This window comes from Heterodontus francisci, chromosome 30, assembly GCF_036365525.1.
Source record: "Heterodontus francisci isolate sHetFra1 chromosome 30, sHetFra1.hap1, whole genome shotgun sequence".
In the NCBI taxonomy this organism is placed as follows: Eukaryota; Metazoa; Chordata; class Chondrichthyes; order Heterodontiformes; family Heterodontidae; genus Heterodontus; species Heterodontus francisci.
In genome coordinates, this window is record NC_090400.1 from 4,217,413 (window position 1) to 4,235,994 (window position 18,582).

The 18,582-nt window shown below is 46.8% G+C and overlaps 1 protein-coding gene across 2 annotated transcripts; it reads left to right on the forward strand.

Annotated features, from left to right (window-relative positions):
- The first annotated feature begins 329 nt into the window (after positions 1 to 329).
- Positions 330 to 14,916, forward strand: prkrip1 (PRKR interacting protein 1). 2 transcript variants are annotated; one of them, XM_068010040.1, is made up of 6 exons: positions 330 to 478; positions 1,553 to 1,631; positions 4,257 to 4,357; positions 9,791 to 9,876; positions 10,476 to 10,543; positions 14,403 to 14,916. In XM_068010040.1, the coding sequence occupies exons 1-6, from the start codon at positions 368 to 370 to the stop codon at positions 14,498 to 14,500; spliced, it is 543 nt and encodes a 180-aa protein (XP_067866141.1). In that variant the 5' UTR covers positions 330 to 367; the 3' UTR covers positions 14,501 to 14,916. The 2 variants fall into 2 exon arrangements, with proteins under 2 accessions (XP_067866141.1, XP_067866142.1); XM_068010041.1 differs by having other exon boundaries at positions 10,476 to 10,540.
- The last annotated feature ends 3,666 nt before the right edge of the window (positions 14,917 to 18,582 follow it).

Below are 18,582 nucleotides of genomic sequence, written 5' to 3' on the forward strand. Positions count from 1 at the left end.
AACTTTCACCCATAGATGGAGATGTGGACTCAGGCCTCCAAAATGTTGACTCTTCATCTGGAATGTGGATGAATTGAGGCTGATATTCACTATTCTATATTTAAAATCTGTAATGGACTCAGAGATTGACTCTCCCCACCATCTGATATCACTCCACTAATACGTACAACCTCTTCAGTCTATTCCTCATTCACAGCCACATTTTTCCTTTGAATGCCAACGACTTTAAGCCTTATTTGCAGTCAATGGGAGGATAAGTGTCTGCTCTTGGTGCGGGCGGAGCGCCCCTGGGCCGCGCATGCGCGCTACGGCAGGCGACGCTCGAAGACGTGTAAACGGTTGGCGTCACCGCGACGGCTGGTCCAAGATGGCGGATGGAGTTAAGCGGCCGCCGAAGAAGGTGATGCAGCCGTTGGTTATCCCGCGCAGCGCGGCCGAGGAACAGCGCCTGAAGCTGGAGCGGTTAATGAGAAACCCTGTGAGTCAAAACAGCCCGGGGGAGGATGAATACCCAATGGGGGGCGAGGGGGAAGAGTGATCACCCGGTCGGGGGAAGAGTGATCACCCGGTTGGGGTGGGTGAAGAGTGATCACCCGGTTGGGTGGATAGGGGCAAGAGTGATCACCCGGTTGGGTGGATAGGGGCAAGAGTGATCACCCGGTTGGGCGGGGTAGGGGGAAGTGATCACCCCGTGGTGGTGGTGTTGGGGGGGGGGGGGTTAGAGGGAAGAGTGATCACCTGGTGGAGAGGGGGAAGAGCGATTACCCGGTTGGAGGGGGGATAAGAGGAAGAATGATCACCCGGTGGGGACGGGGGAAAATGTGATTACCTGGTGAGGAGGGGGATAGGAGGAAGAATGATTATCCAGTGGGGAGGGGGATAGAGGGAAGAGTGATTACCCGGTGGGGATAGGGGGAAGAGTGATTACCCGGTGGGAGTGGGGGGGGTTAAGGGGAAGAGTGATTACCCAGTGAGGGGTGGGGGGTAGAGGGAAACGTGATTACCTGGTACAGGGTGGGAGGAAGTGATTACTGGGTGGGGTGGGGTGGGGTGGGGGTTGAAGTAAGAGTGAATACCCTGGGGGCAGGGGGAGAGTGAATACTTGGGGGTGGGAATGGGGCAGTTAATACCCAGGTGGTGGAGGCAGGACGGGGAGGGTGAATACCGTGGGTTGGGGTGGAGAATTGTGTTGGTGTGTTGTGGGAGGGGGGTGGAGACTGGGGCAGTATTAAGTTGATAGAGTAATAATTTTTGTATTATGTTGATACAGTAATTATTTTTGCCAATTTTGATGAAGGGTCACTGACTTGAAACGTTAACTCTGTTTCTCTCTCCACAGTTGCTGCCAGACCTGCTGAGCGCTTCCAGCATTTCTTGTTTTTATTTCAGATTTCCAGCATCTGCAGTATTTTGCTTTTATTTTATTATGTTGATACAGTTGGCCTCAGTGCCCCATTGTTGCTTTGGACCTTGCTGAAACCTTGCACATGTGGTGAGGTCATTTTGGTATGTTAGATAATGATTAAAGTTATACCCAAATTTCTCATTGTAGGATAAGCAAGTTCCAATCTCGGAAAAACCCAAGGACTGGGCTCCACGGCCGCCACCAGAATTTGTTCGTGATGTTATGGGTAAATGTTACTTTTATATTAGGAACTCTGTCACTTCAGGATGTGTATATGATGTAAGGCTTACTCCCACCACTGTTTCCCTTCCACCACCCCCCCCCCGGACTTAGTTCCTGCCCCCCCTCTCTTCCTGCTCTTCTGAAGCCATTAACTCCGCTGAGGTGTACTATGTTCCCCCCAAGTGGCCTTCAGCAATCAGCAGACAGAGTGTTGGTAGGCTGCATAAATCAGGAGCCAGCTTTTTAAAAAATTACATTTATTAAATTGGAGCAGAATCTCTCCATGGGATAATTGTTGGGGAGGTGGATGCCAATAAATATGGAAAATAATATGTAGAATTATTTTGTACTCGGACATTCAGCCTTTAAGGGGAGTACTACAGCTGTGTCCAATCCTGGTTGCCCTCATTCCATAACCCCCATGAGATGTTCTTCACCAGGGACATGCACTGACCAGATAGTAACTAAAAGTTGGAGCCCAGTTGCGTTGGTTTTTTCAATTATGTTGGATGTGAGAAAGTTTTATATTATAGGAGAGCGTGGAAGAGATAGCTTTTGGAAAAGAAATAGTTCTGAAACAATAAGAACTGTAGGTTGATGGCTGCGCCCTAGGCTATTGAAAGAAGTGAGCATCATACAGTGATGTAATACCTCTGTTCAAAAGGGTGACTTGGATAAACTGGAAGCCGTCTGCTGCGGGCAAGAACCGCAGACCGTCTGCTGGGGGCAAATTTTTTAGAATCAATAATTAAACATTTCCAAATGTCTGGGTTAATTCTGGATGGCACGGATGTGTTAAAGGGAACAAAAACAAATTGCTGGAAATATTCAGGTCAGGCAGCATCTATACAGAGAAAAAAGGAGTTAATGTTTCAGCTCTGTGTGACCTTTCATCAGACCTTTCACGTTGACCTGAAACATTAACTCTGTTTTTCTCTCCACATATGCTGCCTGACCTGCTGGGTATTTCCAGCATTTTTTGTTATTTCAGATTTCCAGCAACTGCAGTATTTTGCTTTTGTGTTAAAGGGAAGTCATGTTTGACAGATATAATAGTTTTTGAAGAGTGAATAATTGCACAGTTAAAGGAAATGCAGTGGATGCAATGCAGATAGATTTTCAGAAGGTGTTCAATAAGGTGTCACATGAGGCTTGGAAAAATTCAGGCAAATGGTTCAAGGAAATGTGGCAGCATGTATAGGAAGTGGTTTGATGTACAGGAAATGTGCCTCTAATTAGTGCTAGGCTATTTAGGAGCGAACTCTGGAAGAATTTTCTTTCCCCCACAAAAGATACTGAAATCTCCAATGACCCGGGTTCGGTTCTGGGTACTGCCTGTGCGGAGTTTGTAAGTTCACCCTGTGACCGTGTGGGTTTCCGCCGGGTGCTCCAGTTTCCTCCCACAGCTAAAGACTTGCAGGTTTATAGGTAAATTGGCCATTGTAAATTGCCCCTAGTGTAGGTAGGTGATAGGAGAATTAAGGGAAGGTAGGGAATATGGGATTAATGTAGGATTAGTATAAATGGGTGGTTGATGGCACAGACTAGGTGGGCCGAAGGGCCTGTTTCAGTGCTGTATCTCTCTATGACTCTAAGCAAAAGGCTGTGGATGCCAGGGATCAGTTGAAATATTCAGGACAAATCGATAGATTTTTGTTAGTTAAGGGTATTAAAGGATATGCAGAATATAATTGAGATATGGATCAGCTGTGATCTAACTGCTTGAGGTTTTGAATGGCCTCCTCTTGTTCCGACTGGCTTGCCCACAACCTAAGCACAAATTTTAAAAGTGTTTAATTTGAACTTATTGCCTCCCTCTGACTATGAATGAAGTCCCTAAATCTTGGGCAGTCACCACCTGGTACTGATGGTTACAGATTTGCCATTGTTGTCCTATTTTGTTCATTTGATCCCAGCAAATCAGTCCTGTGGTTGCTTCTAGTAACAAAGAAATGGGACTTGGAGATTGGACCTAACTAAAGTACTTGTGCGTCCCTCCATTCCCTCATCCTATTTGAATGCATAGCTGGACTTCTGAGCACAGAAACCCTGTTGTGACAAGGAGAGGGCTGTACTGTTTCTTTATGAGGGCGCTTAAAACCTGGACAAGCAACAAATCAACTTCGTGGATGTGTTTTTAAAAGCTAGAAAATGAGGAGATTGCTACCACCCCTCTCCCCTCTTGTACACATTTGGGCAAAATTGTAAAGGCCCTTCTGTAATTAGATATTAGTAATGAGAGTGCTTATTATTTTCTTGGAGAAGAGAGAGGTACAGCTGCTTTCACACTGACCTGTAACATTAACTCTGTTTTTCTCTGCTTGGGACAGTCTGAGCAGTGATTATTGCAGTCTTTCCACCTGTCAATTTGCAGAGTTGTCTGTTGGATTCACTGAGTGTAACCAGGTCCAACTTCATTCTCTTTTCTCACTGGACAGTGGTACAAGTGACAAGTGGAAGTTGCTGATATGTGATTGACAGTCCATTAGATCAAACTTAGCTAGGAGTTCTTGATTTGCAAATCAGAAACTCAGCTGTCTTTTTTCAAGCACTGAGTGGTAATCATTCTGTTTACTGTACACCGTTCCATTTCTCCACACTGAGTGTCATAATTGTCCTGTGATGATAGGATCAAGTGCTGGTGCAGGAAGTGGAGAGTTCCATGTCTACAGACACCTACGTCGAAGGGAGTACATGAGGGAGGAATTCATGGAAAAGCAGGCAGTACAGGTGTGTGTATCTGCATGATTGCTCCCTTGGTTAAAAGGGTGGCAATAGTATGAAATCCGAGAAGAGGTGGAGATCTCCATACTTGTGTGATCACAAATACCTGCATTTGGAATCATAGTCATGTTTGTTGCAGTGTTAAAGGTAATGGTTTAAATTAACTGCTGTATTCTTTGATGGCAATGTATTTTCTGGCTTGGGTGATTCTGCATTGGCTGTCAAAACAATCTGAAACTGAGATTCCACTGAGTGGAATCAATGAGCTTCTTTTGGATGTGAAAGTCATCTCGCTGCCAGTAGTCATGTCAGGATAGTGGCCTGGAGATCAGGGCCAGAATTTTACCTTATGAAATCGGGCGTCCTCTGAGGCAGCCGAGCCAAAAAATGGCGGGCGATGACATCGGGTCTCCAGTGTCGTGATGCCCAATCCCCATCTTATGCACTTCAGATGGCAGGCAAGATGGAGGCACTGCTCGCCGTCCGATTTACAACAATTAAGGGCCAATTGAAGTACTTGAAAAACCAAATGTCGGCCATTTTACAACGGCTGTCACATTTTACATCCAGCAAACAAGTCGAAGGGGGAGTTGGGAACCTGGCAGCTTTAAAAGAGCGGCAACCAGTGTGTCTGTGAAGGAGTTGGAGGTACTGTATTTTTCATTTATTTCTGGTAGATTTCTGCATTGACTGCAACGTCGTGCTGATATCGCTGGCTCTCCAGGGTTCACCTGAGTGAGTTAAATTCCTGGTAAAGCCACAGCATCAGTGATTTATTCTGTGTAGGGGAGGGGGGTTTGTGAGTGCCTGTCCTTTCAGCAGGCAGCAAATCGCTGTTCTCATTACATCTTCGGAACACTGCAGCCATGGGCATTGTCCAGTCTGGAGGTGGCTCCTCTAGTGAGGAAGGGAACGTCACAAGTAGGGACAGGAGGACAACTGGCCAGGGAAATCAGTGACCTGTTGGCCAACTGCAACCTGGTAATGGGGGAGGGGCAGAAGGTCACAGAGTGTGCCAGGAGCAACCACCTGTGAGGAGACGAGTTACCCAGTAGGCAGGGTGTACTGTCCACTGTTGAGCTTTCTGCAGATGTCAGAGCGCCAGTGCCGGAGAAGACTGCGCCTGTCCCGAGAGACTGTCACATCTCTGTGTGAGATGTTGGCAGCGGAGGTTGTTTCCAACTGCGTGGATGGCCATTCAATGCTGGTCGCACTAAAGGTCACAGTCGCTCAGAACTTCTATGTATCAGGCTCCTTCCAGGCTTCCGCAGGAGACGTGTGGAATCTCAGAGTCAACAGCACAACACTGCATTAAGGTGGTAACTGATGCCATATTCAGGCACGCCAACCAGTTCATCAAGTTCCAGACTCCACCAGTCAGGCCGTGAGAGCCAGAGGCTTCAGCACCATCGCTGGGTTCCCCATGGTCCAAGGCATGATTGACTGTACATATGTGGCTGTTAGAGTACCTGCAGGTCTGTCAGGGGCCTTCATTAATCGAAAGGGGTTTCACTCAATGAATGTGCAACTTGTCTGTGACCACCGCATGGGTATATTGCAGGTGTGTACTCCTTATCCAGGAAGCAGTCACGATGCATTCATTCTCAGGAACTTCCAGGTGCCAGCACTATTCAGCACCCCGTTTTCCCCCCCCCCCCCCCCCCCCACACCCCCGAGTGCCTGTAAGGATGGATACTTGGCGACAGGGGTTACCTGCTAAAGACATGGCTGATGACGCCCGTGAGGAACCCATGGAATGAAGCAGAGGAATGGTACAATGCGAGCCATGCGACCACCAGAACCACCATTGAGCAGACCATGGGCTTTCTGAAGATGAGATTTAGGTGTCTGGATCACTCAGATGTTGCCCTTCAGTATTCTCCAGCAAGGGTATTTCACATTGCTGTCGTCTGCTGGGCCTCACATAACCTGGCGCTGCAGAAGGGGGAGGCCCTGGAGAATGAGGGCATTGTTCAGCACGAGGCATCTTCAGACAAGGATGGTGAAAGGGTTGAGGAGGAGGAGGAGGGGGCGCAGCCACCTGAATGGCAGGGGGAAGGAGTTGGAGGTTTGCAGGAGTTGAACACAAGGGAGGCTCAGGAGGCTCTAATACTCAGGCCCATCTAATACTCCTGATTGGAGGCCCATCACCCAGCGACTGACATGCCAGTCTGAATTTAGGCATTCAAATCAGCTGGAAGCGCTAAAGCACTCACCTGCAGGTTCAAATCTCAGCAGCAACGGCCCACCTTTCCATCAAACATAGCATGGCCCAGATGTCTCACTCCCCCAAGTCTCCATCTCATGCAGGATAACAAGATCGCCTAAAACGTCATCATTGACGTGAGACTGATAAAAATGCCAAGTGAGAAATTTAATAAGTTTTATGTGAAGTCTAACAGCAAATAAATAATTCCAAATCGCACCAGTGAAACCTTAGTGCAGTTAATGTGATTTCTTGAAATGTTTGAGAGTGCTTACGCATGTCAATGACCCCTCACCGCTAGCCATGGCAGAGGTAGGTGGCTGCTCGGGGTGCTCCATGGCTTGGCAGGGGTGACCTTGGCAGGGGTCCTCTGCCTGTCCAAGGCCATCAGGGCCCCGACATGTTGAGGTGACCCTGAGCAGTCTCAGGACCGCCCTCCGACACCCTGGGATTCTGAGGTGCTAATGTCACTGGCAGAGGGGACAAGGAACCGCTGCATGCATCAGGAGTGTCCTGAGAGGAGCCCCCATACGCATGCAACTGTTGCTCCTGTGCCCTCACGAGGCTCAGTTGGGCCTCCCTGCTGACCTCAGAGGGATGAGCAGCTGCTGAATGTTGCAGGAGCCTTGTTGACCGCTCACTGAGGCAGTGCCGCATAGAGCTTACTGATTCTGTGAGGGTTTGCAGGTCTCTGTATATCTCCAGCCGGCTTTGGATGGCCAGCTGGATCGGGCCCTCCGCTGCAGCCACCAATCTGTTAATGGAGGAGGCCAGTTGTGCAGATGACAGGGACTGGGTGGTACTCAAGGCCTGAATGGAGATCTCCAAAGTCCGAGCCAGAGCACGCATCGTCCCTGGTGACTCCGCCAGATCTCCACGCACCTCACGCTGCACCTGCAGCATCTCCCACCGAATGGGTGTCCTCAGAGGCTCATTATCAGCATGGGCCTCTGCACTGGCCTGGCCTCCCTCAGTCCTCCGAGTGTCAGAGGCATCGGCCGATACTGCTTCTGGCAACTGGTTCGGCACTTGTGGTGCTGGCGCCAGGTTGTGACTGAATCCGAGGATGCTAACAGCCCAACCGAGGTGACTGTTTCTGAGCGTGGTGCGGCGAGAGGATATGACACTGTACCCTCTGAGGTCCCCTCCTCCTCGTCAAAGGATGTGCCCCAGAGACGCTGCCTGGCTGCTGCTGTGTTTCACCTGCAGGGGAAAACAAGTGTGGCCACGTGTGTGGCTTCGACCTCGTGAGCAACCTTTATTGCTTGAGCTAACCACCCCTTGCCCGCACTCTGGGGAATTCACCCTCCTGGCCAGGTGCTCTAGCCTGCACCATCGGCAACTGAGCATCCTTCATCCTCCCCTGCAAGCAGCAATTCCCCCTCCACACTGGTGAGAATTGCGACGTTGACCACACCGCCACCGGTCCGGGCCCCCTCTCGGGCATTCTGTGCCCTCTTCTCCTGTGGAACCACATGGCAATCAGTTCAGTTCCTTGACTTGAAGGAGCACCCACTCATCCGTTGTGTGCATGCTGCATCTGGAACCACTGCTATTGAAATGTATGGTTGGCAAATTTCTGGATCAATGTGTGTCTCAGATGTGCCCAGCATGTGGCCTACGACAAGGCTGCAGCCATTCACTCCAGATGAATGGCTTTGACTTTGCAGCATCAACACCTAGTAACCCTCCCATATTAGTTCAAAGCTGCAATGACTGTGACATGCCCCTTACCCTGGTAAAGCGCAGAAGGTTGTTGACCTGCTTGCGGCACTGGGGCCATGTCCTCCTCACAACCTTGTGGCTGCTGACCACCTCCGCAACCTTCTTGGTGAACTGGGGAGGCCTCCTCCGTCTATCTGCTGGAAAAAGGACCTCCCGCCTTGCCTTAGCTGCCTGGAGGAGGACATGCAGGGAGTCTTACGAGAACCTGGGTGCCATGCGGTTGCCTCTCTGTGCCATTGCTGCAAGCGGGTTCTGGTCCTCCAATATCTCTGTTAGATTTATATTAATGGATGGGTCGCCTCTTTAATTGCTGTTACACTCCTTTCCCCTTCAGCCAGGTCTATTCCTTGTGCTCCGCTCTCGCTCCTTCCACCGTCTTCCTCGACGTATGTAGCCCTCTCAGAGCCACTGAGGGTGCTGCAAGCTCTTTTAAATGGCTTTCAGCACCTCCTTCCAGCTCTAGCCCTGCCTCTGCCGATGCTCATCCCACCTGCCTGCACTTGCCCTTTTCATCCAGTAATCTGCTGCCGAGACCCTAATTGGTCATTTAGCGCTCGATCGAGGCGGCAGCTGCATGCGGAGCGGGAGCGAGTTTGGCACCCACTTCCGCCTCCCGGACCGCGGACCCGCCAGGAGATTTTAAAACATCCAGTCCAGGAAACTTGCCATGACAGATCACTGTTAGATCAGAGATTTGCTTTTTAAAAAATATTTTAATAGTGATTTCACAGTGTTTAGTGGATGAGTAATTGGAATTAAATCTTCCTTATTGTGTGTGTGGGGGGTGGGGGGTGTGTGGGGTGTGAGCACTGGTCAAGGGGAGCGGGGGTGCAAGCTGAGGTGGAAGGGGGCGTTGGCCGAATGGAATGCTGACCTGACTCGTGTGTGAATGGTGTGTGGGGGTGGGGTGTGGTGGGTGTGCGCACTGGCAGTTACCGTTAGAAACTGATGCTGGGACTTGGTTAATAGTTGACCAGTGGTGAAAGCCTCAGCAACACTGAAGAACTGAGATTTAATTTTAAACAGGGAAAGCTTGGTTAGACTGCCTTCAAGTATTAATTCATAAACCTTTGTCTTAACACTAAGTATTAGTTTTAACCTGAATGAAGTGGTCTGACAGTACATTTGAAGTCGATAGGATAAAATTGACAGGCCTCCCCCAGTACGTGCGTTTGCTTAGTCTATTGGAAATAGTTGGTACATTAATACGTTGTAAGCAGTGCCCTTGTAGTTATTTACCCAGTGTGGACAGTTGGTGTCATATGTATGATTGCTGCATTAATTCAGCAAAGATCATAATTCTCAAAGTCTGGTGCTGTACTCTGATCTTTACAGTAAAGTTGAGATGCATGAAACATAGGTGAGGAGATCAAGTTTCAACCTGTCTTCCTTGCATTGATATTAAACATGAGATTGTCTTTGAAATATCTGATGGAAGTGTGATGAGTGCTATTATATGACAGTGGTGTTTAGCCATAAAATTCCTCTGAGGATCCTTTTCTTTACAGCAACATCTCGAGGATGAATTCCAGAAGAAACTGGACAATAATCGGAGAGTGGCTGAAGAGAAGACAGAGAAGCGCAGGAAGAAACGGTAAAAGCAGCCGGACTGCTCCTCGATCCAGGAGACCCTGCAAGTGATTGGACATTATAGTTTGTAACTGGTTCCCATTTTATCCCCACTGGACTCAGTGGAATCAGTGCAAAGTTGTAAATCAGAGCAATGTGTGATCGGAAGTGTCATCCTGTCATGCCTGTTTTGATTCTGTTATGGGTTTGAGGGATTTTTATCTGTAATTACAGTGGTGGGTTCTCTGATGGATCAGTGAGTAACCTAGTCATGGAGTAAAGAGGCTACAAGATGTCAGCCAAGGTGGTCCTATAAGGTGTTAGTTTGTCTTGATCCAACATTGCATCCTCATTATAAATTTGGGAACATTGTCACTAGACACTGCAGCCAGCTTTAGCAGGGAACTGAATGACACTGGCATGTTCTGCAAGCAGGGATTCACTTGGATTCAGCACAGGAGAAAAGTTATTGATCACGGACATACTTACAGCATATCACTGGCCAATCTAATCGTTGATATATTAGCTGGAAGCACAGGTTTTTACTTGGGTTAAGAAGAATTAATCAACATGTTTGAGTTAGTCATTTTCTGCTTGTATTTCAAGTTATTTTTCTCATTACAGTCAGAAGTTAAAGGAGAAGAAACTATTGGCGAAGAAAGCCAAGAAGGAGCTGACGAAGACTGCAGGTGGTGAGCTATGCTCAATTTTAAAATCCATTCCTGTCTCCGTCAAAATCACAAGACGCTTATTTTTGATTTGTTTCTCCCTGGAAAGATGTAATGAACAGCAATTGTTGAATGGTTCATCCAAATCCTTGTCTGCTTTGTGGCTTAGCTGCTGCTCCTAGATCTGTTGAAGAAACGTTGAGTTCTCTTTTATTTTAAAGAGCGCAATCCTAATGTGACAGTTATGTCGAGATTGTTGTAGAGGCAGTTAACTCAAAAAGGAATGTTTCGATCTGGCTTATGTTCCTAATTTTGAGGCACACCAACTTTTGTTATTTAATGGGAGTTTTGAGAAGTTAATGCCCCTCAGTTATTGTAGGAGAATTGTCCTGATTTGTGAATAAATTAATTTGGAAGCAGGGCATCCACTTCCTAAGTATCAGTTTTCTATCACATTGCAGGTGCTGCATGTATATATGCAAATTTCTGTCACTTGCACCTGATTGGTTGAAGTTTGAGCAAATTAGATCATTTGACCTTTTCAAAAATCTTTTGTCCACCAATTGTTTTTCTCAAACTCCAAAATCCAGGGCTCAAAATAAGGTTTGTAACAAAATCTCACCAATGACATGATTAAAGTTGGTATATTTGTCTACCATCATTAATATTATTATCTCTCTGACCTCAGGCTTTCTTCAAAGTCAGGGCTTAGAGGTGATACTGTTCCCAGAAAACTCACTATAAGCTGGAGAGGGTTATTACAGCTGTGCCTGCAGTTCCCAGTCTGCTGGAGTCTGAGCATATGCAATGTGGGATATCTGTCAATGCACTGGTACGATTCAGTGCAGCAACTAAAAGTCTCTTTTTTTTTCCCCCTCGGGTCTATATCGACATTTAAATCTTTTTCCAAATTATTTCAAAAAATGTTGAGCTACGAATTTTAGAACCTTTGTGTTACCTATTTGAAGTGTTTTTTTTTACTTGAGGGGAGAGGCTGTAGAGAGAGATGACTGGAGCATTTGTGCTTCATTTTGTTTGTATTAAGAATTCCAAGCCATCTTTGTTCACCAACAGATTTGTGAATCCAGCCACAATGACATTATATATTTTACAGAAGCCAATTGACAAACACTTGCTTCAATTGGCCTTAAGATATTTCTTTCCAAATTCAGTCTTTCTCGCATCTGTCACCCAGCATAGCCTCGCTACATGAGTTTGTGGTTACTCTGCTTCATCAAAAGCATTGCCACAAGGAATGTGCCACACTGTGTTAATGTCTAGTCTATCCAAATGTCACGCTGGACATCACACGGGCAAAACAACCTTAACCTGCTGTGTGCTTCAACTATAGTCTGAAACCCACTAGTACATTCCATTTGTAAAGTTCCATCACCCAGTAACAAGAGAAAGGAAGTCCAATTCTCATCCTCAATTCTAACTTACAGCCTGAAGAGCAGCTAAACTCTGATCAACCTCACTCTGTACTCGTCTCCCTCTAAACAATTAGGCTTTGTTTACTTGTCAATTGGATTTTGCAACCTTGAATGGATACAGTTACACTGTTGCAGAATAGTATATTGTGCATTTTATGGTATATACAAAATAGGAGCAGGGCTAGGCCATTGGACTCTAACAGCCTGCACCTACAACACTGCTGTGTTTATAACAGCATGCTATCCAGCCTGTATTAGCAGTATGGGAGATGTGCTGGTATACTGTCATATGTAAACTGCATGTCAGGCATTTCTGTGTCAAAAAGCGTTCTTTTAACAAAGGAGCTAGGGTTTCTGTAATCGTCACCGTTATGAAAAAAAACGCTACTTTAAAAAAGTTGGTCTGTCGTGGGTTATGACCTGCAGCCTGAGAAGTGACACAATCTAGTGGTAGTGGTAATAGGTTGGCAACTCCGTTCAGTTAAACTCATTGAATCTGGTATTTTGTGGAGTGGCACCAGAACAATGACAGCAGAAGCTGCTAAATTAGTTACTAATGTTCACCCTGGAAGAAAACCTATCAGTTTACCCAGTCTGGCCTACATGTTACTCCAGTCCCAGACCGCATGGTTGGCTGTTAATTTCTCAAAGGCAGTAATGTCCCAAGAATAAATAAGAAAAATAATCTCTAACCTCACCCAGTGATTGATTAACAGCAATTGGACAGTGGCCTTGAAGGGTGGAGCTTCATCTTGGCAGCAAAATAGTGCACCATGTATATTCCTTATAAAGAGAGTGCATAATTTGACCTTGCATGAGAATTATAGGCGATCCACTGGCATATTATAAAACTTTTACTTGTGTGTAGCCTTCCTATCCATGGTGTGTGTTACAACTCAGCTATACCACAGTGTCTCTGTCTCGGGCTCTCCCACTACCTCTCGGTCTCGGGCTCTCCCACTACCTCTCGGTCACGGGCTCTCCCACTACCTCTCGGTCTCGGACTCTCCCACTACCTCTCGGTCACGGGCTCTCCCACTACCTCTCGGTCACGGGCTCTCCCACTACCTCTCGGTCTCGGGCTCTCCCACTACCTCTCGGTCTCGGGCTCTCCCACTACCTCTCGGTCACGGGCTCTCCCACTACCTCTCGGTCTTGGTCTCTCCCACTACCTTTCGGTCACGGGCTCTCCCACTACCTCTCGGTCTCGGGCTCTCCCACTACCTCTCGGTCTCGGGCTCTCCCACTACCTCTCGGTCTCGGTCTCTCCCACTACCTCTCGGTCTCGGTCTCTCCCACTACCTCTCGGTCTCGGGCTCTCCCACTACCTCTCGGTCTCGGGCTCTCCCACTACCTCTCGGTCTCGGTCTCTCCCACTACCTCTCGGTCTCTCCCACTACCTCTCGGTCTCGGGCTCTCCCACTACCTCTCGGTCACGGGCTCTCCCACTACCTCTCGGTCACGGGCTCTCCCACTACCTCTCGGTCACGGGCTCTCCCACTACCTCTCGGTCACGGGCTCTCCCACTACCTCTCGGTCTCGGGCTCTCCCACTACCTCTCGGTCTCGGGCTCTCCCACTACCTCTCGGTCTCGGGCTCTCCCACTACCTCTCGGTCTCGGGCTCTCCCACTACCTCTCGGTCTCGGGCTCTCCCACTACCTCTCGGTCACGGGCTCTCCCACTACCTCTCGGTCACGGGCTCTCCTGCTGTTGTGACGTTTCGGGCTCAAGTTTCATATCCCTAAAAGAGTAGCAAATCAGAAATCTGCAGAAGCAGTAAAGAAAATATAGCAATTAAAATACAAAAAGTCAGCCAGTCAAGTTGCTCAAAGTATATTTTCAGTTTCCTTCCTTTTCTTCGGCCATGAAAAAACGTTGAAAGTAAAGTTTTTCATTACATAATAGCCATTAAAAAGGGCAGATTTCACAGTTGTGTAATTAGTCTCAGTTGCTTCTGAGAACCTCTGTTCATGTTTTAACTCTACCCTGGCCTCTCTGATATTTTTCCCAGACCTAACACTTCACTAAAGAGAGGAGAGCTACAGTTCAGAAAACCCCACACTGCCTGTGCAGTTTGACATCTTGGTTCTGGTTCTCTGAGCTAAACAGTGCAACAGCCTTTTCTCCAGCAATGACAGTTGGTTATCCCAAATTATATCAAAGTGAGCTACATAGTGCATGAACTTTACAACCTTCTTGACAGGAGCTGATTATTTCTTTACCTCTGAGGAAGTGAAAAGCTAACTGACTTTCTTGTTTGTACTAAGACTTGGAATACAATTATTCACAGAGCAGATTTCATTGTGCTGCAGTGGGTAAGGACTGAAATGTTTTATGTTAAATATTCTGGGAGCTTTTCACCTTGAATTGTCAGGAGGAAAAGAGTTAAACTCAGAATGCAGTGACCTTCCATGAATTTGGGTATAACCTTTTTCACCCTATGCTCTAGGCTCTGATGAAAATTCTAGCAGTGAAGAAGAGGTGAATAGCCCAGAGGAGAAGGTGGATGATTCTGAAGAACCCAGCTTTGTGATGGGCGGTCAGTGACCTGAGTACTGATGAAACGATGGAACTTCTTGGCTAGAACCCGATCAGCACAGGGATGTGTGATTGTGGAAGATTTGTTGATCAGGCTTTTGAACCCAAAATAAATACAGCTGGAAATACTCAACAGGTCTGGCAGCATCTGTGGCGAGAGAAAAACCGAATTAACGTTTCAGCCAGATGACCTTTCATCAGAACTATTTTCGTTTTATTTCAGATTACCAGCATCTTGCTTTTGTACTTTGAGCCCAAGTTGCCTTTTCTAAGCACAGGGCAAACAAAAGATCTACCATTCACTTTGTGTGAATTCATTTTTCTGGAATGTTTGATATTCAAATAGAAATACCTTTCTAAGCCCTGGCTCTCTTGTACAGTGTATTTAATATACAAAGTTAGTAAAATATTTTATACAACTCCAATAGTTTTAATGAGTATATCTTGTGTCTATTTACGAGTCAGTTGCCAGCGTTCGCCAGAGCTGGCGGGCAGCCATAAAGGCGGGGCTAAAGTGTGGCGAGTCGAAGAGACTTAGTAGTTGGCAGGAAAAAAGACAGAGGCGCAAGGGGAGAGCCAACTGTGTAACAGCCCCGACAGACAAATTTTTCTGCAGCACCTGTGGAAGAGCCCGTCACTCCAGAATTGGCCTTTATAGCCACTCCAGGCGCTGCTTCACAAACCACTGACCACCTCCAGGCGCTTATCCATTGTCTCTCGAGATAAGGAGGCCAAAGAAAGAAAGAGAAAAAGAAATTTACGGGTCTTTTGTAAAAAGATTTAATTGTAAGTGGGAAATATGAGACTGGCATCTAAATACTGCTGTGGTGAATTGGGTGTCACGGGGTGTTTATAGGATCAGGTATAAGCCATTCAACCCACTGACCCTGCTCTATCTCTAATGCCAAATCCCTGCACTCTCTCCACCTTGCTTCCCAACGAAGCACTGTCTCTATTTTAAAGACCTCAGTCCATTTGGCTCCTAGAGCTATATACACCACATTGTCAACCCGTAGTCATTTGGTTTGATTCTTTGTTCAAGCTCTGCAAATTCACTACACACAGACATTCATTCCCTTCATTACTTTACACATTCTTTATCCACCTCATCTCCAGGGTAATTTTACATTTAGCGTAGAAGAGTATGGAGCAATTCTCAAGAGAAGCGGGAGAATTGAGAGAAAGGAGTGAAACCTTGGTCGAAGAGAAGGCTTTTAAAGGAGAGGAAGGAGATAGAGTCCGAATGTTTTGGAAGAGAGTGCAATCTATTTTTGCCCAGTCTCCTTGCTAATCCATTCATCCCAGGTGTCACCCTGGTGTCCCCTTAGTTGAAGGGTCAGTTACGAGGGGACACAAGTTTAAGGTGAGGGACAGGAGGTTTAAGGGGGATTTGAGGAAGAACTTTTTTACCCAGAGGGTGGTGACGGTCTAGAATGCACAGCTTGGGAGGGTGGTAGAGGCGGGTTGCCTCACATCCTTTAAAAAGTACCTGGATGAGCACTTGGCACGTCATAACATTCAAGGCTATGGGCTAAGTGCTGGCAAATGGGGTTAGGTAGACAGGTCAGGTGTCTTTAATGCATTGGTGCAGACTCGATGGGCCAAAGGGCCTCTTCTGCACTGTATTATTCTGTGATTCTGTGAATTGTTGCTGGACTCTCTCTAAAGCCAGTATACCCATCCTCTCATGAGGAGCTCCGAACTGCGTACACTGCCCCAAATGAGCTCTGACCAGCTCTGTGTAACTACATTCATGATGTCTTGCTTTTCCATGTGAAACAGTCTAATGTCCTATTAGCTTTTTTAATTGCATTTTGTACCTGTGAACCGGCTTTTAATGAATTGTGTATTGAACCTCTTGCATCCTTCCCCTCACCCACTCCCCATCTCAATTCCCCATTTACACTGTATCCAAAGTGTCTGTCTACCTCATTCTCATGTTAAACTGCATCTGCCATATTTCTGCCATTTTGCTTAATCAGTGTCCCCTTTGCAATGCTCCGATCTCATATTGCATTATGCCTCCTAGCTGAACCTGTCTGTGTCTGTCCCAAGGGTCAGGTCTGAACTCCAGTCTCTCAAGAGTTTTGAGCCACTTACTGGGAAAGAGTAGCTATGGGAGTTTTGCATTGACTTGCTCACGGTTTCTATTTACAGAGGACCATCTCCTTATGTGAGTTGCAATCAAGGCTAAAGACCCTCATTTACCCTTTATAATGGGGAGGGGTAGCATCTGCTGGACCTCAACCGGTATTCAGAGCTGGGACTCCCATCTCTAAAGACTTGCTGAGACTTTCTGGAATGGGCACTGACCCTTTTACCACCTGACTCGGGTGGAAATACTACCGCTAAGCCAAAAGCCCACTCCACCAAGCTTTGTGTCATCTGCAAATTTGCAATGTAGTTCCACTATCTCCCAGTCCAGGTCATCGAGTCACTGCAGCAGTTCCTGAGAGTCAGCACTGCCTGCCAATTGGAAAGTGGTGCTTTTATCCCAACTCTCTGGGAGCTGAGAGGCAATGTCCCATTTTTTCTCCAACCCACACCTCCCCCCCCCCGCCCCCGCACCAAGTGTTTAATGCTTCCTGAAGTTCATTTAGAGGAAAGGTAGGCCAAATACTGGGAAAAGGGCTCACTGTTTTGTTTAGCAAAACTAAGTTTGTAGTTAATTACAGATCCAGTTCTAATTTAGGTGCTGAAAGTCTTCGGGGCCAAAACTGAAGCTATTTTTACATTGGCCCTTAGAGGGGAGCCAATGCCATTAGATCCTATTATGCATCCCCCACTCAGCAGCAACCTCTACATTTGTCAGAGTGGCTCAGTGGGTAGCACACGCGCCTTGTAGTCAGAAGGTCACGGTTTCAATCACACTCCAGAGATTTGAGCACATAATCCAGGCTGACGCTCCAGTGATACTGAGGGTGTGCTGTACTGTCGGAGGTGCCATCTTTAATGAGGTGAGACGTTAAACCATTGCCCTGTCTGCCCTCAACTGCATGTAAAAGATCCCATGGCAATTTTTCAAAGCAAAGCGAGGGAGTTATCACTTGTGTCCTTGCTAATGTGTGTCCCTCAATGAACATTGCCAAAAAAGATTATCTGATCATTATCGCACTGCTGCTTTGGGAGCTTTTTGTGCACAAATGTTTGTGCCTACTTTACAACAGTGACTACACTTCAAAAACTACTAATTTGGCTGTAAAACACTTTGGAATGCCCTGAGGCCGTGAAAGGTGCTATGTAAAGGCACGACTTCCTTATTTCTCCATGTGCTAGGTGTGTTCGGACCCTGTGCTGAGAGAAGCCACAGGGAGGAGGATTCACGCCTTTAGGGAAGTAGAAGTGCTGGAAGAGCAGCAGTGGATGTGTGTACTTCATGGGCTGCCTTCAATGGAAGATGTGTTTGTGGGGCCCTGGATCGCAATTTGGGAAAAGGTGAGTGAAGAGAAGGAAAATGCCAAGGGGAAGGGAGTCTGGAATTCCAAATGGAGGAAGGCGGGGGTGGGGTGGTGGAGGGTGAGATACGTTAGATAAACTATCTGGTGTGTTCGTGAGGTGGTGAGTGAGGATGAGGAGTCATGATCGGAGAGGAGAGTGGGAGTGCTGACATTCTAGTTTTCAGATCTGACAAAGTGACCACACTCAATTAATCTTTTTACTGATGATCTGTGTATTTCCAGCAACTGCAGTCTCTTGTTTTAAATATAACCAATACTGAAGGGTTCCATTTATGTCAGGCAGTGATGCTCACATCCCATGATCGAATAAAAAAAATACTTGAAATGTTCACTCAAAACTTTAATAACTCTTAATCTGCTTTCTGACTGCGCAAGGAACAAGTGAGAATTGCTTAGTCTGAGGCTGAATTTACTGTCAGTATAAACTGGTATCTGAAATTCTATTTTAAAGCCTTGTTCCTTAAACATAGAAATAGGAGCTGTAGTAGGCCATTCAGACCTTTGAGAATGCTTTGCCATTCAATAAGATCATGGTTGATTTTCTACCTTAACTCCTTTCCTGCCATATCCCCATATCCCTGATCCTCTTTAGTGCTCAAACATCCATCAGTCTGCTTTGAATATACTGACCAA

Bases quoted from the DNA above. Each gene is read 5' to 3' on its own strand.
- prkrip1 (XM_068010040.1), top strand. From the start codon at position 368: ATGGCGGATGGAGTTAAGCGGCCGCCGAAGAAGGTGATGCAGCCGTTG. The intron at 479-1,552 runs GTGAGTCAAAAC...TTCTCATTGTAG, and splicing joins AGCGGTTAATGAGAAACCCT to GATAAGCAAGTTCCAATCTC. The intron at 1,632-4,256 runs GTAAATGTTACT...CTGTGATGATAG, and splicing joins ATTTGTTCGTGATGTTATGG to GATCAAGTGCTGGTGCAGGA.